The following is a 27,982-nucleotide window of genomic DNA, read 5'->3' as shown; positions in this document are numbered from 1 at the left end:
GGAAATGTAATTTTTGGAGACCTCTGACTGTCTGCCAAGCTTTGGCTGAAGTTAGAAGCAGTCCTCGAAATCTAACGATCAGAGTGAGGGGAGAGTATAGAGAGGGAAGCAGACTGATAGACAAATGGAGACAGCATGATCCCACAAAATGTTTTTTCTTAGCAAACCAGGCTAAAAATCATATTGGTGACAAATGGGGGGTTTACTTATTTAAACACAATCAGGAAAACTAAATTTTGAGCTTTTAAAGGAACCAGACTCAGATATCCACCTTGAACTCCTTTGCTTGCTCTGTTAATTTGCAATATGTTAGCACAAGCATTTTTTTCTCTACTTTCCTGCTTATTTCAGTTAATAACTACAGCAGCATGACATTTCCCTGACACTACACCAGTACTGCAGGAGAGCCTGCTTTATTTTCAGCCTGCTGAAATGGCAGACTCGGGTCCCACTAACCTGTCTCAGTGCCTTTCAGCAGGGAGTGAATAATTAAATTAGGAGCCGAGCAGTGATGCCGCGCGCTCTGTGCTCGGCAGCGTGACGCATGTCCTGCTGCTCATCTCATCACATCTCCCTCCTGGCCCAGGGGGCTCAGCCCTGCCTTTCTCTGGCATCACTTGGTGCTGGGGAGCTCTTTCTGCTAAGGAGAAATGTGGGTGTGACCTGAAGTTTAAGCGTGACCAGCGAGTGCGTCTGCTTTGTGTCCTTGAGGAGGGATGAGCCCAAGCTGTAAACTCAGAACTCGGGTTTCTGAAATTCAAATTTTGATTCATTCCAGTCTCTCCACTGAAGGATGATCTTCTCCTGTATAAAGGCACCTTCTATCACTGTCCTCGTTTCTCTCTTTACTGTGTAATTGAACACCTCATAATGTAGTCGTAAGTACAAGCCGGAGACACGTCAGGGGACAGGGACATTCATTCTTTTATGGAATTTTGGCATAAGGGAAAGGAAAGCTCAAAGAAAAATTGAGTCTCTGAAAACTTGAGTTTCTCTTTACATTGCCTTGGTGGAAACCAGATAAGCACTATTGCAGTCAGCGGCATTAGGAAGGTAAATTGAAGAAGGTAGATCCACAACTTTAAAAAAGTGGCCATTGTTTTTACGTATGATCTGAATTCTATGTATGTGTGGTGATTTAAGCAAGCTCTGTAGGTGGATCAAAGCAGCACATTGTTACCAAATGCATCCTTTTCCAAGGCAAGCCCAGTGGTCCTGCTGTGGGTTTGTCAGGGCCCAAACCAGCCCTAGGTCACAGTCAATTCGTACAAATACCCACACGCAATGAAGCCAATCTTGTTAATAATGAATCAGTTATTATAGCAGGGCTGGTTTTTAAAGTGCCTGTAGTACTGGATTGTAGCTTTCCTGCTCCTGGGAAGTCTGAGTCAATTTATCTTTATATCAACAATAAACCAGAAAGGGCAGAAATCAAAGTAAGCAATGTTTTTATTACCACTTTTAAATAAAACATTGTGCCAATATTTTTTCCCTAACATTACATCTTTATTTTCTCAAATTTATCGGCAATTGCTATTTATCTTCATTTTTCCTTTTCTTTGCAAAGCTATCTCATCCTTTGATTTGCTTCCCCCAGAGAATGCAGTACCTAATTCTTGTTATTTGTCCTTGATAAATCCCTGATTAATTGTATGTTATAAGCTATCCATGCAACATCATGTCTTTCATTTCTAAATAGGCTTTCTTTTATGAATATCAAGAGCTAAAGCTTTCCTTTCTACAGCCAAAACCAAATCCAGACTCAACATTTCCTTGAACAATAGCAAGGCACTTCAAAACCAAGTAAGATTCTCAGCACTGTAGACTCCTTCTATTCCTCCTCTGTGAGCAGGAGAGACTCAGACCTTTATTTGGACACATCCTCTAGTAGGTAGATCTGCTATAAATGTGGTTGTCACTTCATCTCATCAATCAGGAGGACTCTGCATAATAACTTTCTTCATGCATTTTAGCTTCAAACTTGCCATAATTTGTTAATTTCTAAGCATTTTGGTTTAGATGCTGGATTCAGGACTGTATTTTTGCCATTTAAAATGTGTCCTTTGTTTGGTTTTGAGCTGACTTGTCCTGCTGGCAGAAAATTAAATCATACACACATTAAGAGGTTGATGGAAGGAGGCACTGCAGCCTGGCACTGACAAGCAAGACACAGCTGTGGTGTATGTTGACATGAGATATGAAGACAAAGTGAAGGGAGGAAAGAGGAGGAAAAGCAGAGATGAGAGTTCTGTCCCAACCAAATTCCCAAGCTAAGCTCCCTGAGAGGTGTCAAAGATGTGCCTGAAAAGGAAGAATGCAAAGACAGGTCAAGAAAAATACACATATCTGCAGATCTAAAATAGACAGTCTGTCAGGAAAGTAATGTGATTGATGTGCAACGATGCAAAAAAGAAAATGTATGTCACCTTTACAGAGTTTTTAAGGCAATGCCACACTGAAAGGAAAAGGGAGGACTCAGGGCTCTCTCTGGCTCTTGTGAAAACCAATATCCAAATTAACTGTTTTTCAAGAGATTGGGTGGAAATATTTGAAATCTCACATCCTCAATAGCAGCTGATCTCTTCTCCCATCTATTCCCAAGGAGAAATGTCCGATGATAAGGTGGAGAGGCAGCAGAGAGAGAACCAGCCCTGCTCTGACAAAGCCGGGGACTTTCTCAGATAATTCCACTCTCTCATGGCCAGTAGGGGAGCAGGCAGTGACTCTTGGAGCACGGAAGGGAGAACAGTGGATGTAGCCAGCAAGTCTGTAGTGGTTAACACTGGCTCTTTATTGTGGTTGCACTGCCAGGGGTGAACTCAGTGACTAATTTCACAACAGTGGAAAATCGAGATCTGCTTTCAAGCACGATGTGACTCTGAGCTCCAGCAGCTCCCACGTCTGGGTTTAATGCTGCCATCCTCTGCTGTGCAAAATGAGCTGAACAACCGGGAGCTTTGCAGCTGTACAAATGGCAAAGTGTTCTATATGACTTTGTTGTTGGGAAAGCTTTCTGTGTGATTATGTTAGTTTAATTTAATAGCAGGCTGTTTAGGTAAATGAGCAGGGAGGCATACGAGTGTCTGCTAATAATGTGGAGCATGATTGCAAAATGATGCTGCAGGAGATGGGCTTGTCTGGCCCTTGTCGGGGCTCTCCAAACACCCTTGAGCAGGAGAAGAGTCTTCCTTAACCTTGGACAAAATCCCTCTGAGACAGAGACCCAAGGGTGAATCCTGGGCTGAAAGGCAGTAATTTGGCAGGTTGGGCAATGTCAGATGTGGTAGAGCCTTTGATGAGTTTGGACTTTAACATCAGCACAATGGAGTCTGGAACAGTACAAACCTGCATAGGACCTGAAATTAGATAGATTTTTTTAATTATTATTCCTTGTGTTTAAAGATTTTTTTTTTTTCCTTTTGGAACCTGGGCCTGTGGGATTGACTGTTGGAGTGGATCTGGTCTGAGAATAGAGCAGTCAGGGACTTCTCATCCTGAATTGCATCAGAAGTCAAAGGGGTATTTTTAATGGTTAGAGGTGTGCAGTCAGCTCTGTAGGGTCAAGGAAATGCCATTGCATCGAACAGCAGCTTTCCAGCTGTGGGCACCATCCTGCCAGACCTTGGGTCACAACTCCCTTCCTGCAGTGCTCCACTGCTTTCCTTCCCTGCCTTTGATTAATACAAGCAAACTCCTTGCTTTTCAAAAGATACAAAAGATAGTTTCCTCATTTACGAAACAAAAGCCCTTTAACTTGGCTGGACCAGCTTGTTCCTGAATCTAATTAAACAGCTGCAAAGTTTTATCTCTTGCACTGTGGAGCTCTTCAAGGAGAAGTCCCTTTCTCTTCCTCTAGAATGGCTCTGTTATTGTTTTAATGATCACTTTCCCAAGAGTTTTCACCTCTGTTTCCCTGGAAAAACTAAAGAAAATCTAATATATTGATGCAGATGATCCATTTCATGTGAGTCGGTGATGCTCTGGCCGTAGCAATACCAGAGAATTCATTGCTGCAGGAGCCCATTGAATCTAATGTTAGTGGTCGGGCTTTTAAAGGACACTGCGTAGTTTTATGCCCTGTTTCTACCTGTCTGAGTTAAGATAATGAGGGTAATCTAATATTATGCTTCAGGGCTTTAGTTACCTGCCCATGGGGTTCAGAAAGGAACTCTGCTTCCAGGGACTGTGCAGAGTTTAATTGGCCAAGTGCTTTATCATCTGTGTTTCATTTCCTCTGAAGCCTCAGGTATTGGCCACTGCCAGAGGACAGGTGCCAAACTGATGACACTCAGATTTTGTCTCCTTTTATTATCAGTGGGCTGCCAGGCAGATACACCAACATTTCAGCTCCTCCCCCTCAACTCCAGATTATGCCATCACCAGAGGAGTTTTCTGGCTTTCCTCCAAAGCCCTAAAGAGAAAAATCCATTTTGTGTTTCACCAGCACAAACCACGAGTCATCTGGGATTTTAAAACTTCCAGAAGAATCGTGGCATCTGTTATTTATTTAAAGATAACAAAGTGATCTTTCTCTGTGAGTGATCTTTTTGATCATTGAAATGAAATTTTTTTAAAAAATCTGAGTTGCACATATAATTTAAAATTATGCACATGGGATAGGGGCTTTTTATTTTGTCTCTCTAAATATATCACATAGCTCTTCCTTGCTTGAGGAGGAAATCGATTTTTGTTTATATCAAACTTCTGGCAAAACTCTGGCACCTCTCTGTAAATTTGGGGTCAGTGTCCTACCTCACAAATGAGCTTTTATCTTCATCTCCAATGGACTGTACAGCTGCTATTTCTTGGTCCTTCCGATTGTCAATCTGTTTATCTCCTCCTGAATTATCTGTTGTAATTAGAATACATTTTCTCATCTCAAGGGGAAACCAGCTCCAAATGAGTGTTCTATAAAAGCAATTACTTTTGATATTAGATATCTGTACATAAAAACACAGTATTTCTTCCAATTAAAAAGCACTAATGAATTTTGTGTCTGGAGAGGCAGTAGCCTACGCAATGCTGCAGTTTCTGTGAAGCCAAGGAACAAAAGATTAGGCCTGTAAGAGGGCAGTGGTGTGTGTGCTGCACCACTGAACAGCAGATCCAGAGAGAACGTGGCTCTGCAAGGACATTGTGTTCCTTTCTGTCCCCAGCAGGCCTTTTGTCAACACTGCTGAACTAGATCCCTCTCCACATTGTGCCAAGATGACTAACACAGTTTGTCCTACTATGCCTGTCTCCTACACCTGGCCCTCAGTCATTTTATTTCCTCAGCTACTCCTCTCCTCTTCTTCAAAGTGTGAAGTCATGTGGTGGGACTCTTCCATTTGGCATGGGGCAGCTTTACCAGAGGTCTCCATGGACTCCTTCCCTCTACAGACACAGAACTGCCACCTTTCGTCATCTCAAAATAACCTGATTGAGTAGGGAGCTTTTATCACAAGCTTTTCTACAAAAAGGATAATTTCAGAAACACCTTGACCACGTTATATTGTCTTCATGTCCTCTTTCTTCATTATCTTTCTTGTATCTGGTTCTTGTCTCCATTGATAGCGAGTTCTTTGGGGTGGGAACTGTCTTTTTGGGCTCATGTAGCATCTGCTGCAGTGGTATCCTGATTCTGGACTACATGCTAGGGAAACACTAAGGGAAAAATCTGTTCTGGCTAAATCCTGTCCTGGTAGGACTTACCATGTAGGATTTAAAGATTAAAGCATCAATATGGTGGGAGCAGAGTGTGTAGGATGGAATAAGGGTCAGCTTCCAGCCCAGATGCTGAGAACAGCCCTGGGCATCTTTATGGAATTTTCCATATAATGTATTTTGAGCACTTGACAGATGTTGTGTCTCAGAGTGATCTCTGCAACCTGGAAAAGTCCCTGTTTTGAAGAAGAAACATATGGCAAAGCACACAAAGGGTTGGATATTGGTCCTCTTTCCAGGTAATTTGTCCTAATCTACGTAATTTCCAAGGCACCTGGTTCTGCACTCTCTGCTGAGTGGCTTCTGTGGGTGGGAAAGGAGCCTTACAGGCAGAGCTGCCAAATCCCTTCATCCCCTCACCACCATTCAGCAGTCTTCTCACAGATGGATGTCTTACAGGATTCCCTCTCATCTGGGCATCAGGACTGAGAAATATGGTCTCAGGCCTTCCATTGGGGTCTTGAGATGAGGTTAAGCTACAAAACCACTGCACCTCCTGTTTTCAGAGCCAAAAAGTTGTATATTAACTGCTTCAGCTTTACAAGTTGCTGTACTGTTTTACTTTTCAAGCCATCAGCTGCAGGATGCTGTTTGTCTTCTCCCTGATACATCTGCAGAGATACTTGGGGCTGATACCAGGCAGCAGGGGACATAAACTTTTCAAGCAAGGATGCAGCAAACTTGACTACAACTATAAAAAAATAAGACTGTGTTTTGGGTTTCAGATAAATGGAAATGCTGGAATTACTTAAATTAGATGGGGTTTTGTTTGTTTCTCTCCAGTTTCCAGAAGTTGGAGTTTGTATCCCTGTGGGATGTGATTTGCTGAATGTTTCTGTATGTAAAATAAATCTCCTCCACATTCAGCATTCCTTCTAGTTTAGAAGGTGAGCACCTTTAGATATGGGCAAAATCCAGGTCAGTTCTCTGGGCAGCAAATTTTACATATTATGAAGGCTTGCTTCAGGGTCATGGTGGGAGAAGCTGATTTGGGATGTGGAAAGTTGGGATATGCAGAAATTAAGGGCCAGGATCTGTTTAACATTTAGATTGAATCATGAGCTAGACACTACCAAGTCCCTTTGCTGCATGCTGCTGTTTACAGAGTTGGCTAAAACACTGCCAAATAGTGAAATAGTTCCAAATAAGAATTTTTTTCTGCGTATTGTTGATCCTCATTCTAGAAACTGCAAAATGCTTTTACTGTCTCAGGTTTAATATTGGTGCACTGAACTGCCAATGGATTCACTGAATTTATGCCTATGGGGCTGTGCTGGGGTTGTGTGAGAGGCAAGGGGCTGTTTACACCAGCAAGCCTTTCTCTGGTGTGAGCATGTTCTTTTAGAAACTGTCAGCTAATAGTTATTTTCAGGGATCACTAAAATGAAATTATAAAACATCTGGTGAGCTGAGACCTTTAGCTTAGTGTTGAATGGCTCACTTGTAGCGCAGTTTTCTTCCTCCTCCTCCAACCAGCTGCTTTTCTCGTGCATCTTCTTCACTCTAACATGTAGCTCCTGAAGGAGGAAGACCAGTGCTTCACTCCATGCCTACAGCTATGCCATTCACTGAGGCTGCAACAGAACAAGATTACAAAATTAGCACAATACAGTAATTCAAGGTGGAAGCATTAGGGCTGATTCAGTAATTGCAACTGCTCTAATTCCTGCCTCCAAACAGGTGGTTTCATATAAAAATAGCTTTAAAAGACTTTGTAAACTGAGTCTTGTTTAAGCTGTTACTGAACCCATTCCAGAATCTCTGAACTTTTTTCTTTTCCTTCCAAAGCTGTAACTGGAAATGCTAAAAGTCAGCTTTGTCAATCTATGTGGAGTGCTATTGTCCCTGATTCTTTTTTCTTGGTTGAGCTAGGAGCCAAAGGTTTTTGTTGCCTTACATGGTATGCAGTGATATTTTCAGCTGAGAAATAATAATTGGAAAAGGAAGGAAACAACTGTTCTGCTGATGAGTTTTATGTTTCCTGTTTAAAAGAGAGAACTGTTTCAGGAGTCACAGGTAGAACTGCTAGGTGACTATGGTTTTTTGACCTATGCTAGGTTTTTCAGAAGGAAATGTTTTATCCCCTCCTTTTAAGGTCCTATAAACTGAAATACTTTCCTGTAATTATTCAAATGTGCAGATGATGTAAGTGTAGATAAAGCTCAGAAGTCTGGCTTTGGAGCCCTCTCAAGCTAAGGCTGAGACAGGCCAGCGAGGGCATTTCAGAGACTTTGCAGCAGTTCTGTCTGTGCTCTGACATTCTGTTATTTTCAATCACTTATTTTTATTTTGATTTGTCAAAACTGTAACTTTATCTGAGAACCTTGGCTGAACCTGATTTACAGCTGCCTGTAATTGTGTTGCAAATAAGAAAAAATGATAGTAAAATAATCACAGCCATAATCTGATCTAGCTTTTGCCATAGTTTCTCGTGTAAATCTCCTTAGTATTTTTCCCATTGTGACAGGGTTTATGATGAAAAATAGAAGATCTCTTTTCTTCCTAGAAAATTATGCATCCTGTGGAGTAACTAATCTGGTTAAGGAACTAAGGCTGGTTTGTTCTGCTCTCCATTCTCTCAACAATTTCTGTCCTACACAGAAATCTCTGCAGTGAGAGCAATAAATTTGAAATGAATGACAGACACTAATTATTTGTGACCTCATTGTCATCTGCAGTGTTGAATGGGCTATGACCATTCCCAGTGCATCAGCTGCAGATATTTTTAGTCTAGAATTTTTAAACAAAAGACAGCTTTAAAAATAGCTGCTCACTGGGCATCCCCTTTCTGCACATCCCCATTCCAAAACTGGCCCCGTGATCTCAGTCCTTGGCTCTGGCTGTCAGCAAAGCTGCTGTGCCTTGCCCTCCTTGGCTTCATGTGCCATGGAAAAATGGGTGTGAGTTCGGACTGTAGGTGAGTAACCCAAAGAGAAGAGGAGGATCTGGAAGTCTGCAATAAGCTTCAAAAAAAGAAGAAAACAGAGAAGTGCTCTCAGATGAGGGCCTGGAGGATGTGCTGGAAGGTGTTCACCAGCAGTGTCTGCTTCAGCCCGACTGGGGGATGCTCATCCCATCACCCATCTCCTGATCCCATCTCTTAATACCAACCTGGTTTTGGGAAGATGCTGCTGAACTGTCACTCCTTTTCTGTTTTGTTAGAAGGCTAACCAATGCAGGAGCTGTGGATTTGGGGGTTAGCAAGTCATCATCTTGGCTTAGAGAGTGATGGGAAAAAGCCTTCTGTTGAGGAGACACTGGCTGAAGGAAAAGCAAATCAACTTTCATTTGGAGAATGCAATGCAAATATGTGAGACATGGTTATATTGGGTCTGGCTAACTAACCATGCATAGAGGAACATTGCCTGTAGTTGCTGCATCTAACACACATGCACATATATAAAATTTAGCATATTCATTGTTCCTAAGAACTTCTAGAGACACTTTAGTGCTCTTCTTGAAGAAGGAAGCAATGTGATATCATTTATTTAATTGCTGCTGTATACTGGTCAGTGTTACTGCATCGATGGAATAACAGTCAGACTAAGCTACAATTTGGGTAAGGAATAGAGAAAAAACCTCACAGCACTGTGCTCTGAGAGCAAGTCAGACATATGATCACTCCTTTGCAGAACTAGATCAGATTAGCAGCACAAAGAGCTAGAATATCAGATTTAGAAAGAGGTATGTGAAATAATTGTCATTATGCATGGTTTGGCAGGCTGTCTAAATGATTCTCACAGAAGTAAAATAGCCAATTGCTTGATGCTTCCTGTGGGTTGGCAGTTTCATTCTCACATTACTTGGGCCATAAAGACTCGAAGAGTTTTGTTCCATAAACTGCAAGAACATGTAGTATGAAGAATAAAGGTTTCAACTACTGGAATTAAATTGTTGCTTTAAGTCAAATGAGCACACCACATCTTGGAAACCCTTTCATTAAAGCAGGTCAGTTAATTTGAATGAAGTCATCTTCAATTTGTTTTGATGTTATATCAGAACCAAGCCCAGATGATTCCAAATGAACATCAAATGAATTTCCACATTATGGTCTTTCAAGGATATAGGCTTTGTCAAGTTTTCTGGGGTTTTGACTTTTAAAGTCCATAATTTGACCTTTTTTTTTGGAGGGAACTGCTGACTTTTCTCTGAAACTGAGCCCCCTTTAAGATTCCCTATACTGGGCATGTAAAGCAGAGCTTGCAGCATCACTGCTGGTGGTGTCTGTTAAGTCTAAGACTGTATCATGCAGGAAGATTAGGCTGCTGTGTTTTTCCTTTTGGATGGGGAGAGATTCAGAGTCTCAGACGTATAATTTCTGTAATTACTTGAGCAAGGAGTCATTGTCAGGCCAGCCATGGAGGGCCCTCTGTTCTAATTTTTCCAAAGGCAAATCAAAGTGCCAAATAGCCTCTCATCCTGAAAAACAAAAGGACAAATTTTAGAATTTTCTTCAGAATTAAGCTCCCTAAAATATTTTCAGAAATACTGAACATGGATTGAAGTGCTTCACTTAATAAGCTAGAAGAATTTCTGTGGTTTGAAATCAAGAGAAGTGTTGCATTTTAGTCATGTTTCAGTACATGGTGATGAGGAGCATGAAGAAGCTATGAAAAGCACAAACACTGGCAAGGTCTGTCCTGACTCAGGACCACTGATTGCAGTATTGATGTATTTTTGTAGGGAGTGTCTGAAATTCAGTAGCGGAATTCCTGAGTACTGCAGGTACTCAGCCCTTTTATGTTAATTTGTTTGTACAGTTGCACTTTATATTAGCACAGGATTTTGTCGTAAGCACTGCAGTAAAAATGCACAACTTTAGTCTTTCAGACCAGTAATGAACCACTGTCTCTCTGGTCTGTCCTGTCATGAAACAGAGATGTTGATGGAGCTGTAACAGGTAAGGACATTGTTAGCAGTGAGATGCAAGAGAATTCCTTCATGAGGGTCTGAACTGCCCTCCTTAATGCGCCTTGGAGAAGCCAGTCCCACATTTGTACTGCCATATGTTTGTTGCTACCAAGTGCTGACAGTTTCTCCCTTTCTTTTTTAATCATTTAGTTGAAATAATGACTTTTCCTCTTGGAAAAGTCTTGATTTGAAAAATGTTGAGCAGGTCAAACTCTAATTGCTTTACTTGGTGTCGTAAATGATTTGGGGGAGAGTCACACATTGCTGTATGGTATTCCTGAGATTATTATAAATAGCTTTGTCGCTTATAATGACTTGTTGATAGCGAGCCTTTTGGAAAGGAAAGCTTTGACATTAAACACAGGATATTTGAGGAGCTTATTTATGGGAATTCAGCACCAAATTAAATGCTTGTTGCCATGGAAGAGGTTCTTGGCAATGTGATCATATGGACATTTTTTATGTTGGTTTAGTTTTGTTTTACTTTTATTTTTGAGTTGACCAGTGAATGAAACCTGTAAAGGCATTGTTGACTGGCTAATTTCTCAGCACTTACCAAGTGTCCAAACTTTCTGCTGCTGTGAGCTGTACAGAGCTGAGTATCTTACATATTTCATTTGTCAGATGTGAAGTACAGAGGAAATCTGGAGTGATTTCCAGGTGAGAGACAGTGTCAGCTCCATTAAAATAGTTTTAGCACATCTTTGTGGGAACAGGCTGGGCAGGGTGTGCTGCTGAGTCCAAACAACCTATCTGTTTGACTCAGGCAGTGAAATCAGCTTTGTCCTGTATTTCCTACCCAGCAGAAGCTGGTGACCAGTCCATAGCTGTGTCCCCAACATGGGAACCAAAGCTTGACCAAAGCTGCAGTGGTCTTGGAGTCACAGAGCAGATACCAGAACTGACATTAATGTGGAGTTAAACTGGCACACCCACATGTGGTAGAAATTCAACATCTCTCCCTTAAAATGAGGGAAGCTATAAAGGGCTACATGAGGAAATCTTCCAGTTCTTATGGGGAAAATTTTTTCTTAATTATCTTAACAATAATCAGGCATTATGGAAAAAGAAGAAGTTGTGAAAGCTGCTAATTGATTCTTTATCGTTTGCTCATTACGCACATACTACAAGATGTGTTGACTTGGACTCTGGTTTGGAAAGCTGAGGATAATTTCCACAGAGCCATGAGGGTTTCCGAGCTGAGCTTCCTGGGAATTCAGATCTCATTCATCTGAAAATATTCTGTGGTCACAGAAGAGGTTCTGTCCGTATACTTTATATTAATAATTCAATTTTTTTTGTATCTATTTCATTTAGGTCTGGCAAAGCCCATGGGATTAGTTGAAGGTCCAGGAGGCTTGGGCCAGGGGGGAATGGCTGCTACCCTGAGAGATGATAGCCATGAATCAGAGACTAAGTATGAAGAATATGGTTACAATGCCCAGCTCAGTGACAGGATATCACTGGACAGGTCCATCCCTGACTACAGACCAAAAAAGTAAGTTGAATTCTGCATTATTATTGGGAGTAAGAGATTGGTTGTTGTTCTGTTGACCCATGGTGGCATTCTTCTCTTCACATCCCTTCCTGGTTGGAATAGGACAGCAGTTACTTGTACAGATACCCCTGAGCTGAGTGAAAATTAAATAGACCACTGCCATCTCAAGCAGGAAGTGCCACATTAAATGCATAGCTAATTCTGTCAGTAGTGCATTAATATGCACGTTCAAGGCCTCAGATCAAAAACTACATCAGGATATCAGTGCTTACTGGGTTTGGTTCATTTAGAGAAAGCCTTCAGAGGTGGCAGCTTTAATCTGAGCTTCTCGTAGTCACATGCAGTGGGAGTGGGGCAGTGCAACAAACACTTTATAGTCGCCAGTCCCTTAAAAATAACCCCAGCTTATCAAATCAGCTGTCTTTAATTGCATCTGATATTCTTAGAATTGTTTAGTCAGGGTTTGCAGTGTGCTGAAACAAAGACTAAGTGCAATCCATCGGCGTCCTGTAATTGCAGCAAGATTTTTTTTGTCTTTGGAATGTGTGTCTATTTTTATTCCAGCATTTATAGTCTTCACACGCCTGTGCTATGCTTGACATTGCAATTACATGTTTATTATTTGCACTGATTTATTATATTTTGTATTAAATAACTTTCAGATCTTTCATATTTATGGAGTTATATATTTTCCAGATGAGACATCCGCACTGTCATCCCATGAATGACAATCAGTAATGTCTTAATGCGGAGGAGATCAGCAACAATGCCTAGTTGCTCTCAGGAGACAGAATTGAAAAGAATACTTAATTAATTTCTAATAATAATCTTCTGTTTTAAAAGACCCACTGGGGCTCCTAGGCAGAACTGAAAGTTAAATAAAAAAGTATCTTATTAAGTGGTGAGAAAAGTTTAGCCAAGCAAAACAGCTGTGCTCTGTGAGTAGATTGCAATTGAATTAGGATTTTAGGCAGTTCAAGCTGCCAAAACCAAAACTTCAGCTTAACTAGAAATTTCATTAGCTGTGTTACATATTAATCTGATCTCAGAAGTATTGACTCAGGTTTTGTTTTCTCAAACCCTTGCTATAGAAAAGAAAACCCAGGTAACAGAAGTGGCAAAGAGAAAACAATTTACCTTGATACCACATTTGATGCAAGTACACGGACTCGTTCAATGGTCTCGTCTCTCCTCGTCTCTTGTCTCTTGTGATGTATCATAGAAATCCACCATGGGATTATGCTGGGGGAAAAGGAGTCTGTAGTTATGCAAATATTGGAGTTGTGCATCAGGTCTGGCCTAGAGACCCTTAAAGTCAAAGTGAAGTTTCCCGAATGGAGGTCGGTGAGGTTTGACCTGACTGGTTTTTGCTGCTGTGGGGGATGAGGATAAATGAGATGTGTTCTGCTAGGAAATGCAAAAGCAAAGGCTGCAGAGCTCGAATCCAGCTCACCAGTTGTCAGAGGCATGAGACCATTTGCAATGCAGTGATGTTTCACTTCAGATTATGCTCTCCCACAGTTTTACTTAGAAGCTTTGATGCGTCATTCAGATGAGCTTTTCTCTCATTGTGGGTATCTCAGAAGGCCATGCCACATGATTAAATGTCTGAGTTACTGGGAGAACTGCCTTCCTTGCCATGGTTTGACACTTCTGAGGTGGTTCTACTTAGATCTAGATGCTGATGCACTTGTCTCTAGATGCTTATGAGTCACAGGAAAGCCCTTCAGACTGAATTTGCTATGGAAAATGAGTGACAGTTTGGAGAAGGTAGAAGGTCTTGGTATACGAAGACTTTTGCCCACTTAGATGGATTGAGAGCAGCCCTGAGGAGGAGGACATGGGGGTGTTGGTTGACACAGAGCTCAACATGGCCCAGCACACTCAGAGTCCAGAAAGCAAATGTGTCCTGGGCTCATCCCTCACCATGGACAGCAAGGAAGGGAGGGGATTCTGCCCCTCTGTTCCACTCTTGTGAGACCCACCTGGAACTGCATCCAGCTCTGGGGCCACCAGCATAAGAAGGACATGTACCAAAGCTGAGCTTGACTGTTTGGTTTAGACACTCTGCTCTAATTATGTTTTGGAGAGAACTGAACCTCCAGGAGCTTGAGACAGGCTTTGAAAAACCCTGCTTGTCCAGCTTCTCTGTGTGCTGACTTGCCCTCCCCTCTCCATCCCTGAGCACTTCTCCCTTTGCTTGTGATTTATATTCATGTAATTCCCAGAACTGTTCATTTTTTAAAAGAGAGGGCTTTTCATTTTTAAATTGAGAAGCAAGGTAGAATCAATGTCCAAGGCTATGTACAAAGTCCATGGCCAGCCTGTGAACAAAAACACTTACCTCAATTTACATCCCCACAGTATTAAACTCTACTTTCTCTCCATTCTGGCTTCCATTTCAAATATTCAATCTATGTATTTGCACACACCAGTAGGTATTAAAGATACGAACTGGGAGAATTCATACTCAAGTTTGCATCGCATAGGCACAATTTATGAAAGTAAACATGATTTCAGTATGCAAACTTGGGACTTGTAACATTCCAAGCTTGATGAGAAATACTGTATTTTAGTTCATTTGAGCTCCCCTCTTACTGCTGTCCACTATCTTATTCTGATAGAATAAGCCTTCTGTTCCATCTGCAAGCATAGGTTCATAAACATTTGGCACTTTAATTGCTTTTCAGGAGATACTTTCATCCCCATGCAGCAAATTAAAAAGTATGTTGCACTACAGAGGTGCACAGTCAGCCAGCATGACCATGAAGGCTCCTAAATTGGAGTCACCTCCCTGTCCTTCCAGTGCAGCAAAGTCTCAAGCCTGGGTGGGTACTCCTGCCCTCGAGATGCTTTTCTCACATTTGGTTCTGCTTTCCTACCTGCTGCTGCCACTGCAGATACTCCTTTTAGCTCAGACACCTTTTCTTTAGGATGCAGATTTGTATTGGTACAGGAGACAAGAGCAAATTTTGTGCATGTTGTGTTTGTGTGCCAAATAGAGGCAATGGCAGTAAACAACTTGCTTGTGATTCCAAATCACACAATAATTACAAAATTGTAGTTTGATTCTAGCGTGGTATAATAAATGCATCTCAGCTTTTTCTTCTCAATATCAGAGATTTTTTTTAAATCTATCAGAGATGTATAAATAATATAATACTTCAAGTTTTTTAAGGGCTGTACCACTGTAGGAAATATGTTGCAGAGAGCTCAGAATGATTGACATCCTGATTTCTCTTCCCAGCAGTAAAATAAGTAAAATATTAGCAGGACTTCAAGCCCTCACTAACACATCTTACATCCTCTGTGCAAGAGAAGAAAGAGAAGCTCTTCTTGTAAGGAAAAAGTTATTTTTGTTTTGGAAGCACATGGCTTAAGCTAGAGCTTGCTCTGTAGTTCTCCAGGAAAAGTGTTATTTGATGGTGAAGTGTTATTGGATTAATTTCCATATATGTTCTTCCATATATAAAATGAGTGTCGTGATTGAAAAAACTGAGCACTTAGTGAAAATAATCCACTGATGCCAATGAACCTTGTGTGTGGGAAAGCATAAGAACATGTATTCGTGTCAGTTATCCCTCCCAATATGTGCAGGTGTAGAATAGTCCTGAATCCTGCCCCTGGGAATGCTGTGAAATCTGCTGGACCCTGTCCATGCCTTTCTTACCATAATATCAAAGGGACAATGTTTGATTGAATAGTCAAAACCAGACCTGGAGCAACAGAGCTGAGATTTTGGTGGAGTTTCTGCACTTCCCAGAGTCAGCCACCTAAACCCCTGCAGGCACTGAGCAGAGGAGAACAGGTTTCCTTGTGTGGCTACAACAGACTGCCAGAATTCATCCTCCTGCCCTTTTGGGGGTAGAACAGCCACTTCTGCCAGCTCCAGCACAAAATATTGGCTTCTGCTTCAGTAACAAAGGATCAGACTCAGTCCTTCCCAGCCATGCATGAAGGCAGAGGTGCTAGAGCATGTGACAGTAGATTTTGACTTTATCAAAGATAAAGAAAGTAGAAAAAGTCCAAAATATTAGGGAATGTCATTCAAAGATGGGGGAAAGCCCCCCAAACTTACAAAAGCTGTTTGTTTTACAGTGTAGCGTGCTGGAAAATTGGGAAGTGTCAGCTTACCAGATGCTTTCAAACATAGGCATTGTCTCTCAGGATAACATTAATTCCCTTGTTCTTTTTGATGCACAGGCTGGATAGCAAGGGGTTGAATTGAACAGGTGCAACACCTGTAAATCCAGCATTTTCTATCTTTCTATCACTTGACTTTGCAACTTAAATAACTTCAGGGGTTTCTTTACATGCAGGACACATCCACACACACAGAGACTCACACACACTCAGGCACTTGTCAAATCCACTTGCTGTCGTGCATTATGCATACTTTTGAGAAAAGTTAATATGATCCTGGAGCTTCCATAATGGCTAAATTGGCTTTTACACAAAATTGTCACTGCTTGGTGAGGATCTTTAATTTAACTGATCTTTTTTTGTGCAACTGGATGCCGAGTGCATTGTGGCAGTTCAGTGATAACAATATTATTAATATATGAATTCAGTCTGCTGGCTCTATCAGCCAAAGAAGATATTTCTTTTTGTTATGGTCAGGGATGTTTGTACTGAGAAAATCCAGCCCTAAAGAACAAACTTATTAATGCTGTGGCAACTCAAGTCTTCAGCCATAAAACGCAGAGAAATCTGGGTCTCGAGGAAATTGCTTTCATTTATTCAGTTCTTTTATGGAGGCAAGCATTTTTGTGGTTTGCTATAGACATTTCACAATAGCAAAAGAATTGCATCTCTGGGGCTGTGAAGTGTAATTAATGGTTCAATCCACTCCATACCTAAGGAAAAGCTCTTTTAATTACCTATCAAAGAGAATTCTGGAGTTGATCAAATAGTGTTATCAAGGGGGCAGGCTTGGTAAATAGACCTCTGATTTGTTCATTCAAAGGTTTAATAACAGCAGCTTGAGTGAAGCCAGCAGCTGGAGAGCAGCCCTGCTGTCAGAGAAGGTCCTTAGTGACCCGTGAGCTCCGGCCGTCTGTGAAGGCAGAACGATCACCTTGAATTCTGACCCTTTCTTTTGGTGGTAGATCTCTGGGGAGTCCCTGTGATACTTAAGCCATCAGTCAGCAGCTCTCTCGAGCCACATCATCTGCGTGTTTGCAGTTTCTCTGTGCTGGGAGGAGGGCTGGTGGTGTGGTTGGATGGTCCCTGCCCGAGGCTGTCGGCGGCCGCTCCTCTGCCCGGCCGTGCTGGATGTCGCTGCAGGAGCAGGGCATGAAGGCAGATGGCTTTCAAAGAGCATCAGCTTTTGGATCAGTGCACTGGAGAAGGCGAGGTCTGGGATTATTTGGTCTTCTCCACCTCTGCTGCTTGCTCTGCCTCATGACCTGTTTTTCAGATCCTCTGGGGGTGCTGGGTGTTCTTTGAGCCACTTCGAGAAATGACACAAGAAAGTCCAAATTAAAACAGACCCGTAGGATTCTTTCCAGGGTAACCAGAGTGCAATGTAATGGGCTTCTTCACAAGGAATATTTGAAGTGGAACAGATCCAGAGCTTTCCAGGAATCAGAATTTCTGATTAGCAGAAAATGACAAGTGAAAAAAAAATATCGCCTAAAAATATTTTGTGTTAGGCTGAAGATCTTCTGTAAAATGTTTGTTTAATCAAAGAGTTTAGACCAATGAAACCTTTAGTTTCCCATTTTAAAAATCAGTCTTGAAATGATGAATTTTCCATTACTAGCTTGTTCCAATACTTTCAGATTAAATACCAGGTCACAGTAAAGTGAAACATTAGCTGAAATTAAGCATTTCATTTTTTTTAGGCAGAACAATGTTTCACAATCAAAGTACAGGCATGATATTTTGATTCCAATTAGGCTTATTTTTTATAGGAAAGCATTTGACTTTTTTTTTTGCACCCACTCTCAATTAATTGAAAAAAACCATGCCGAAATTCTGAAAAATCTCTTTTTTGGGCACTCTGAACACATGACGTAAATTGAAGCAGAGAGAAGGAAAAACATAGACAGAAAATGAAGCAGACAGAATTACCTCTGGGCAACAGATTAAGATTGTTTATTGGAAGGAAATTCAGTAAGAGATGAAACTAACTGGAGTGTTTTAATTAGATCCCCAATCAGTGTCCAGATGTGGATTTTGAACAGGTCGAAGGAGGGGGGTGTGTACACATGCTCTAGGACTTCCTGTAGCTGTTGACCAGCTTTGCCAAGTCACATGGGCTGGGCATTTTTGGGCTGTGAACCCCCTACAAACAGCACTTTGCACACACATTATCTGTGTGAACAGCTGGAGATGCAGCCCCACAGAGATGTAGCCGAGTTTCAGCTGACTTCTGCCTTGCCCAAGAGGAGAAGGAACTGGTGTGGACTGAGTAAATCCCTGTGCTGCTTCCTCTCACCAGCTCCTCCTCAGCGTTTGGTGTTGTAGTTCTGACTCAGATCATTTGGGATATCAGCTGACAGCCTAAATTCACTCACACTGCTGCCTCTGGGCCATCTGTGCTTATTTGTGTATCCCTGTGTACGCCACAGGCTTATCACTGCATTTTGGGAAATGTTTCTTATTTGGCTGTAAAGGGCTCAGACTGGAACTGTGCAAAGCCGTCAAAGGAGAGGAAAAAATCACCTGTTCCTTTGGCTGGGAAATAAAACTCTGAGTCATAGGTACTTCCAGCACCTACACCCCAGTGCTCTGTATTAGCCCAGCCTGTAGCTGTCACTGAGTTCTGGAGTCATGCCCTGACCCTGTTTATGAAGGTACTTCAGGTCTTCTCCCAGTCTCTGCTGGAGCTCTGCTAGCCTTGCACAAATAATGGTTTGGAATTAGTTGGAATGTGGGCTCAAACCTTTGTCTCCCAAGTCCCAGGTCACTTTTGGGTCTTTGTATATTTAGTTGTGCAATGTTAAATTACTCCAGTGAGAAGACTGAGAAACAGGTTAACACAGTGGCTGTGTTTCCTTGTAATAATAAGAAAAAATATTGAGAAACTTTCCATCCCCTTTTTGAGGCCAGTACCACAGTTTTTTGCAGGACATGGCTCATGAGCAGAGCCTCTCCATCACTGGACTCCAGGCTGTCTCCATAGCAGCAGTGCTGGACACGTGGCAGTATCTCACAGTTATTTCTGATATTCGATAGCTGTTTTCTCTGGCTTTTCCCATTAGATTCATTATTGATTCCCTTTTGTTTAGGGCTAGGTTTTCCAATTAAGTAGTGACTTTAATTATACTGCAAAGTGTATAACATAGGTCTTGATTATTAACACTGACCCGTGGGATGAAAGGAGCACCAGAAAGGCTAAATTAAAAAGAACCATAAAAATGAACAACCTTTTCCAAAAAGCCACCTTATGTTCAAATGTAGTCATTTTCCTCTTCTACATTTTTGCAGTGCCTTTGTGTATACTAATTGTTGAAGACAAGTTCTGCATGACTGTCAGCACTAATAAATGTGGATTTAGTGAAGGCTGAATTTGATTAACTAGGGAGTATGAAAAATAACTGATTGCAATGTTGTGTTTAAATGCAGTGAGACTGGAAGCCATTCCCTGCAATTTGTCTGCACCAGAATGTACTCTTGAATACATGAATAGTTTACCTAAGGTGGGTTGCATAACACTAGAAATTAGACATCTAATTTAGGGTGATTGACTTGGCTGCCTGTGTAGTCGATGGAGATGCCGTGGCAGCATTGCTTATGATGTACAGAGTGTAATGTCCTCTGGAAGTCCCTCCCTCAGGAACCTCGGGCAGCCAGCTTAAATAGGATTTCAGGTGAATCCAGCCCAAAGTGTTACATGCTCCAAGGCATGCAGAAACAAGATGGGATTTCTGTACTAGCAACACTCATTGAAGAATGACCTGCCAGCATGGGCAGCCTAGTCAGCTGGGAGGAAAATAAAAGATGCTCTATTTTGCATCCCTCAATTTTTCTTATCAGTCCTCAGACTAAATGTGTCTCATGTGACCTGCACATTCACAGGTACCTTAAACATGTGGTTTTTTCTCTTTTAAAGTACGCTTTAGAGACTGCAGTAATTTCTTGAACTTAAAAAACAGAAAGCCACAGTATTTCCATGGCAGAAAGAGTATTTCCTCCTAAAGAAGAGCAATGGTGGGGTGCTGTCTACAAATTGTGTGAGCTGTTCTTTCATAGGTAAATGCATATCTGTAGTGCAGAAGCACTACCTGCAGATCCAGCCAGGACATGCAGCTGTGTGCTGGCATTTTAGAATTTCTTTCATTTCCCTCCCCTGAGCCCATGGCTGGTTGTTGCCCGCTATCACTTCCAGGGAGAAAAGGGTATTCCTGTAAATTTCTGAACTGTCATGTTATGTTACACTCCATGATATCACATTACAGGATAAAAAGAAGTAGCAGAACAAGACAGGCAATGAATTCAGGGTGGTGTTTCTTTTCCTTTTATGTTTCCTTGCATGTCTCTCTGTTACACTACACCTGAGATTCTTTGTAGGGCTTTGAAGGAGTTCTAATGCTTTGAAATAATGTTTCCCATGTCTTTCTTAAAAGGTGTATGCAAATTTAGTTCTGCTGACAGTGTGAGGTATGTGTTATCTCCAGGTGTCTTCCTGATGCAGTTTTAAAAATTACCGAGTTCTGATTCCTATTTTATTTGGACAGGTTTCATAGTATAGGAAAGTCAAGGTTTCAGGTCACATAACCTCAAGGTTTTTTAGTTGTTGTTGTTTGTGTCTTTGTGATAAAAACATGAACAGGCCAAAATGTCAGACAATTTACTCTTCTGTCTGAAATAAAACTGAATTGTGAACTCCAGGTTGATGCAGTGTTTCATTTTAATAGTGTCAGTTCGTGCTTGTTTTGCCTGTGTCTCCTGTTTTGAGTGAATTTAGTGCTAATAAAAGTGAGAGACTCTTAAAAGTAGCCAGAGCCAGAAGTACCTGACAGATACAGGCTGGCAAGTGTTAGCTCCCTGTCTTGGTTAGCTTGATCTAGATGCTTTCCAAGGTTTGGTTTCTCTGAAACAGCATCTGCCAGTTAAGCTGTTTGAAAGTTTTGTGATATTGGAGTGTAGGGACTCAGTTTTCTTTTCCTCCAGCTTTCTGAAATGTTTTTGTCTTCTGTTACATTGCATCTAGACCTTCTGCTGTGGTCTCAAAAACAAACCACAGTCAATCCAGGCCACCTTGCCAAATGCAGCTCCAAGGGAGCTTGGTCTAAGATGTGCACCCACAATTTCAGGTGGTGTTGGTGTGTCAGAATTTATCAGTAAGGCACTTAGCAGATCTAAATTACTGGAGATATCATCTCTGTGTATTACTTCTGTACAAGCTCCCTGTTTCTCAGCTTCTGGAAACGAAACCCTCTGGAATTGCTTTTTACCTGTGTGAGATGCCTTCAGGTTGTCAAATAGTTTCTTAATTAGTTTATTTTCTTCTTTGCTCCAGGGGATGAGAATATTATTTATTCTACACTCCTAGACTTTTGTTAGTCTGCATTTATGTGTTTTGTCTTGTGAAGGCCCCAGCAGTGGGCTGGCCTCTGGGGTGGTATGAAACACGCCTCTCAGGCAGACACGGTACTTCAGACTTGAATAATGGTGGAATATTAACAGCAGCAGTAATAATTAAAACAGTGCACTAAAATACCCTGGGGTGTTGTTGCTAAGCTAGTCTGTACCCCAAAAATTTCAGAGGAAAGGCATAAATTTTAGTTTTTTCCATCCACAACGTGAACAGTTGTCTCATTCAGTGACTGGAGTAAGCTTTCATCCCTGCCGTGGATGTTTCATTAGGACACAGTTCTCCCAGAGGGTCATGGTGCAGTTTACATTAAACTCAAGATAAAAATGACATTGAAGCTTTGCTCCTGCATTTTCTGCACTGCCTGAAAACAAATGTTTGACCTCCAGCTACTCCACTGGCTTATTGCCTTGGTGTTATTAACCCGCGTGTACCAAGAGACAGGGAATTTGTGTTCTGTTTGCTCAGAGAGCAAACTCCACTCCTTTGCCTGACAGACCTGGGAATCTATGGAAGCACTGGGGGGAAGGTTTCTCTAAGTGCAGGTCTGAGCAAACAGTGTGGAAGGCCCTGGCTGGATGTGTGTGTCTGCAGATGAGGGATGAGGAAGGGCACGGTTGTGAACAGAACGTCAGCCTGCTGGGCACGCAGTTAATGGCAGTGCCCCGTTCCCCCAGTGCAGAGCACTCACTCCTGGCTTTCTCTGTTGTGGCAAATTAATTTAAGTCTGCAAACACTGAGGATGTGAATTTAAAATGCTTGTGTTCGGTGGACAAGATAGAAAAGATACCAGAAAACATAAAGTGAAAAGGGAAGTAGTTTCTCAGCAGGCTGGTTTGGGCAGGAGCAGTGCAGGAACACTGATGTGCTGCAATGGCCAAATCCTCTCAGAGCCAGGAGAAGGCTTTGAGTGTCCTTGGCCTGCTCAAATTCACAGCCTTACTTAAGTACGTTGCCTGGTCTAGGACATGTGCCTAATTTCTGTCGACCTGAGTGAAAAGCAAGCACATGTTGGCCTGGTTCTTTTTTTGAATTAGGATAAGAGCCCATAAATATAAAAAATCCCCATACATTGCACTGTTTTGCTGCTATCAAGCGTGTGCTCTAGGTATTAGCTGTGTGCTAGACAGTAAATGTGGCTGGATTTTTAAAAACTGTTTTCATTTCTAAATGTAACCAAAGCTAAATAAAAACGCAAGAGTTTTCTCAATTTATATAAACTGAAGCTATATAAATAGTTAGAAAGGAACTGTTGTTAACATTTAACTTCTAAGTTCATGAAATTATCAAATACTGTGCTGTTCACCTCTAACTAGCCTTTAATTTAAACAAAAGCTATAAAAGTGCAATTAGGCTCCAGTCCAATGAAGCACTTAAATATGTTCCTAGTTTCAAGTGTATTAATAACCCCAGTGAAGTTAAGACATGCCTAGGTGCTTTACTTGAATAGGACATTTCACAGAGTAGTTACAAAGCATAGAGAACAATCCTGCAAGTATCACTGGGGGAGATGGAGAGAGGAGTAAGGTCCCATCTGCACTTTAGGATTTGACTGCTGTTGCCTGATGATTTATCCTATGGGATCCTGATCCAGAGTTCATTGAGAGCTTTGGATGTGCTCCATCATCTGATTGTCAGGCAGCTTCCTACCCACATACAGCACATGCACCTTCCTTTGTCCTCTCTGCCTGACTCAGACTTTTTATAAACACTCTGCTGCTGCCACCAGGCTCTCTCCTCAATCCCATATAAAGCATCTAAACATCATGGATTTAATACTCCCATTTTCAGTGCTAAATCAATGTTCTTTATGCATTTGTTCTTGGAACACTGCTCTGTTTGAACCATAATTCTTCCCACATACCATAAACTTGGTTCTGTTTTCACTCTGATAGGAATTGATCATTAAAAGTAAGAGGAAGCCCATGACTACTGTTCAAACATTTCAAGGCCATTGCTGCTTAGTCAAATGAGCTTGTGCACCACCTCAGCCAAGTGTTGTGATTGCTAGGGGAGCATTACCTTTCTGGGCTACAACCAGCCTTGCAGCAGCTGGGAGAAGTGAAGATTAAAGAGCTCTCACTACAGTTTTGGCAGGCAGTGGTGGGGTGGGTTTATTCAGTTTATGGCTGACCTCCCATTTGGTGGTTTACTCCTCCAACCATCCTGTATTTGTACATAGGTAGAAAGAATCATTCTGCTGCATAACTGAATTTGACCAAAGATTAAAGCTGGTCTCCTGTGAAATACACTGGGGCCCATTAAAGAAGGGATTGTTTGCCAAACGTTGTTGTATATCCTCCCAAGACCATAAAAAACATTGTTAGCTGAAGTGATAGTGGAAAATTATTGCATTCCTCTATTCTCCTCCTTACCACTACACTGCAGCGTGACAGCAAACCTGTAATGAAATTCATGAAGAGCTCTGCAGCAGTTACCTTGAAAACTTTTTTATTGCCCTACATTTCCAGGTAACACTGTGATACTCAGCCTCTGTCCAGCACCAGCAACACCAGCTGAGGCAGAGAGATAGTCAAAATTAAACAAAAGTACCCGGAATTTTTAATATTAAGTACTTGCAGTACATTTTTTAATAGTCAAGGATAACTTCCTCTATTTACATATTATTATCTGAATAACAAATAGCTTCAAGGGTACAGCAAACTGTTCTGTGCAAATGGAAAAGGGTGAGCTTACTCTTATGCATTATTTATTGAAAATAATTCCTTTGATTTCATCAACTCCACTGCTTTTCTTTTGTGTCTGGCAAGGGCTCAGTAGGCAATAGGAGAGATGCTTCAGAGGAGGTGCTGTCTTCAGATACATAACCTGCTGTAGGGTGTCTGGGCTGTTACCATCTCACTCCCTGCAGACATGCTGGGACTAATTATTCCTTTGCCATAAAGAACCTTTTCTGGGATCTTGATGCATCACCTTGAGTGGAAAAGTACTCCTTTAATGGGAAATGTACTGACAGTCGCTGCTGGAAGTGCAGCTAAATGGCTTCACGTGGCTTGCTGGAGAGCAAGGACCCTTGGTGGCAGCAGCAAGAAGTGGTGCCACTGGGTAGCAGCCAATTTTGTGAATGCACCCTGGAAAACAACTTCTGGCTTTTTGGGTAGCTCTTTGTGAACCTTCCCTATTTGAAATAGGAGGTCTTAGTTTTGGCAAAGCAGAAATGAGAGTGTAAATTCTCTGTTCCCCACGGACAACATGGTTCCCAGAATTAAGTTTTAAAAAGTTGCACAAAAGGTAGTGTTTTCCTGAATGTATTTTGCTGCTATGAACTTCAAATCAAATTGACACAAAGTTTGGCCTTTATTTAATAATCACTTCATCAGTTTCACCAATTTTTATATTTCACTTAACTTCAAAGAGCTCTTCAATCTCAAAGCAGAATTTTCTAACACTGCCTTTATGGCTTCTTTTAAATAAAATTCTTCACTAGTTTTTACTTCAAAAGGATGCAAGCTAAGAATCCAGCTGGAATTGGAGTGAGGATATTTGCAAAATCATGAGAATCACTAAACAAGCCATTTGTTTTAATCACCTAAAATGAGGCAGAATACATGTCACTTGGAATTTAGCTGAGCTCCCCCTTAAATTTAAGTGCAGCACCATTAAAAATAAAGTTGCACAGGGGATCTGTTTTCTTTGGGGATTTTTGGAAAGCATTTGAAAGCAGATTTCAGCCTCTCCATTAATTTCCAATGAGCCTAATGCTTTGTGATGCAGCATGCATACAGCCAGAGGCAGATCCGGACTGGCACACTGGGGGATAGAGTGGAAATTTTTTACAGATGGTATTTCAAAACATATTAATGACTCAAGGTAAGTTACAAAAAAAAAAAAAAAGGCAAAGACTTTTTACTACAGAAGGATGTGAGCACGAGCTTTTAGCCATTTTTCATGTTAATAAAGAGGCTTGTTTTAAAAGTGATTGAAACTAGTTTTAGCATTTTTATATGTATAAATCAATAAGGGTATTAGACATAATGGCATGTTTCTGGTATTGTTTGCCTGAGGAAAACCAGAAATAGCTCACTGAAATACAAAGCCTCTTATTTTATGTGTGCAGCAGCTACTTTTGAAGAGTCTAATAATCTTAAATATAAGGGTTAATATTCTTTACAAGTAGAGTTGTCTTCATGCTGCATATGTTAATTCTGCATTTATATTGCGCTACCAGTCACTGATTGACAGTTCTCAGGGCTTTCTACTATAAATATAAAAATAATTTGTCATAGAGAAAGGAGGAATTAAACCAAATCGAGCAAGTGTGTTATAAAACAAAAGGCACAAACATGTGTTGGGTTTTTATGTGCAGAGCAATTAGTCACAGTTGTACTGGCCTGGAATTTAAAAGAAAGGAAGAAGAACAAAAAACAAAGCTGTGATTCTCAGGAAACACTTGTCCAATGTGTGTTATTGGAAGTTCATGGGGAGCTTTAACCTACCTGTGTCCAGCTTGAAAGGGCTCTCTCCTTCATAGAAATATTAGAGGACTGAAATTCCTGTAAATTTGGTCTTTCCTGTAGGAAATAGGACAGTGAAGAGAGAGTCCTAAAGTATAAAAGGCAGTTATTTTAGGAAGGCTGCCGCTGTTCTTCAGTCTGCAAATCCTACAGACATCAAATCCAATTGTTCAGCCTGGGAATGTGGGAAATTCCCATGACCAGGTGTGTTCTGGAAAACTCATTGCACATTGCAATAAATTGCTTGTGGTTGACATGGAAGAACATTTTTCCTTGATAGAGGAAGTGTTTGAGGTTAGCTCAGGTACAAGGACTTGGCCTGGTTTCTTTCTGATGAGTGTGGGGGATTTCTTTCTTAGCCTTTTGGATGCAAAATAAGAAAAAATATGTCAAGGAGCATATGAAAAAAGCTGCTGGGAATTCCCACAGTATGGAGTAGATTTAAGATCTCACTTTATGAGAGAATGATCACCAACATCACTGTGTATGAGGAAAGATGGAGAACAGGTTATTTTAGTGGATTTCCTCTGACTTACAGCACCAACAAGAATTGCACCGTGTGTTGTACCTGCACTTCTCCAAACATTCAGGAAGAAGGAGAAGGCATTGATTTTTCTGCTGGAGGATATTTGAAAATGGAGGCTGTTCCATAAGGAACACAGAAGAAGGCATCTTTTGCTATCAACATAATTCCTAGGCTTTTTATGAAAATTATTCACTTCTTGTTTTACCTTAGTTGTAAGTGTGCTGCTTTTCTCAAGGTACATAGAGCATCTGTGTTCTGTACCCCTGCTCTCTTGTTCACAGTTGTATTTATATGTTCTTAGGGAATGCTGTCCCTGGGCTGAAAAACAGGAGCAGAAAGTAAGAGCATATTCTGAACTCAAAAATTTTCCATTTGGGTTTTTGGATAGGGCAGGAAAATACACCCTCAATAGAAAGAGATTGTTGTGCCATAATTCAGTTAACATCTTCTGTTGAGAAGGAAAATTAATTAGGAAGGAGTTGGAGTCTCTGGCTGACAGATTCATGATCCATGGAGCTAATCAGTTTCGTGGCCTGTCACTGCTTTTGCTGCTGACTGGTCAGCAGCTGGATCCCATGCTGGGGAAGGAGATGTTTGCAGCTTGTCACATTTCCTCTTTTGTGCCAATGGGGAACAGGAAGGTAATTTTAGTTTATTTTTGCAGCTCAAAAGTTACTATTACATCCAGCACTAGCTGTAAAGCCTCAGTGCCTTCCTGGAGAAAGAAATCAGGCATTGAGCTAGACACTAAATTTAGTGATTTAGCTGTGGTAAATCGTCTGTGCCTATAGAAGCCACAGCAGCATTTAGGTGCTGAAAGGTAACCATGTAGGTAAGATTAGTCTGAGCCTTTGGTTTAACAGGGCTCAAAATACATATTGTTCTGGTGATTAAAAGTAGTATTTGTTAGTATTAAAGAGCAAGGGTTCAATAATCTTTTTTAATATTTATCTTTGGCCTTTCATTGATCATGTACCAAATAAGGAGCTGTTCCAACTCTTTCTCCTGCTGTGGCTATAAAACATGAACACAGATCATTCTGAAGCTTTCAAGGTGCAGAACATGTTGGGGTAGGGGCTTTTTGTGCCAGAACTGCAGATGTTTCTTCATGCCCTGCAATTTCATCAAGTTTGTGAAGGAGAGAAACCTTCAGTCATCTCCATCCCAGTAGTTCATTGGAAAAACATATCTTGTATTAAACAGTTTAAAGATTCATGAAGCAGCTTTAATTTTGTTTGCATTTCTTCCTGAAGGGTAAAGCTGTCAGAAATCTCTAAATGCATTGCTTAATCCATTTCCAAACTCAGTATATTAAGGTCTGC

General features: G+C 41.2%; 1 protein-coding gene across 1 annotated transcript in view; it reads left to right on the top strand.

Moving 5' to 3' along the window:
* GALNT9 (polypeptide N-acetylgalactosaminyltransferase 9) overlaps positions 1-27,982 on the top strand; it is a gene marked incomplete at both ends in the record, with an annotated part of 126,299 nt that overhangs the window by 12,526 nt on the left and 85,791 nt on the right. The window contains one exon of the mRNA XM_082293783.1: positions 11,935-12,115. Coding sequence (XP_082149909.1) covers positions 11,935-12,115 — 181 coding nt within the window. The remainder of the gene's footprint in view (positions 1-11,934; positions 12,116-27,982) is intronic.

The sequence above is a fragment of the Coloeus monedula genome, assembly GCF_965178545.1.
Source record: "Coloeus monedula genome assembly, chromosome: 18".
NCBI lineage: Eukaryota > Metazoa > Chordata > Aves > Passeriformes > Corvidae > Coloeus > Coloeus monedula.
This window is presented reverse-complemented; position numbering and strand designations above follow the sequence as displayed.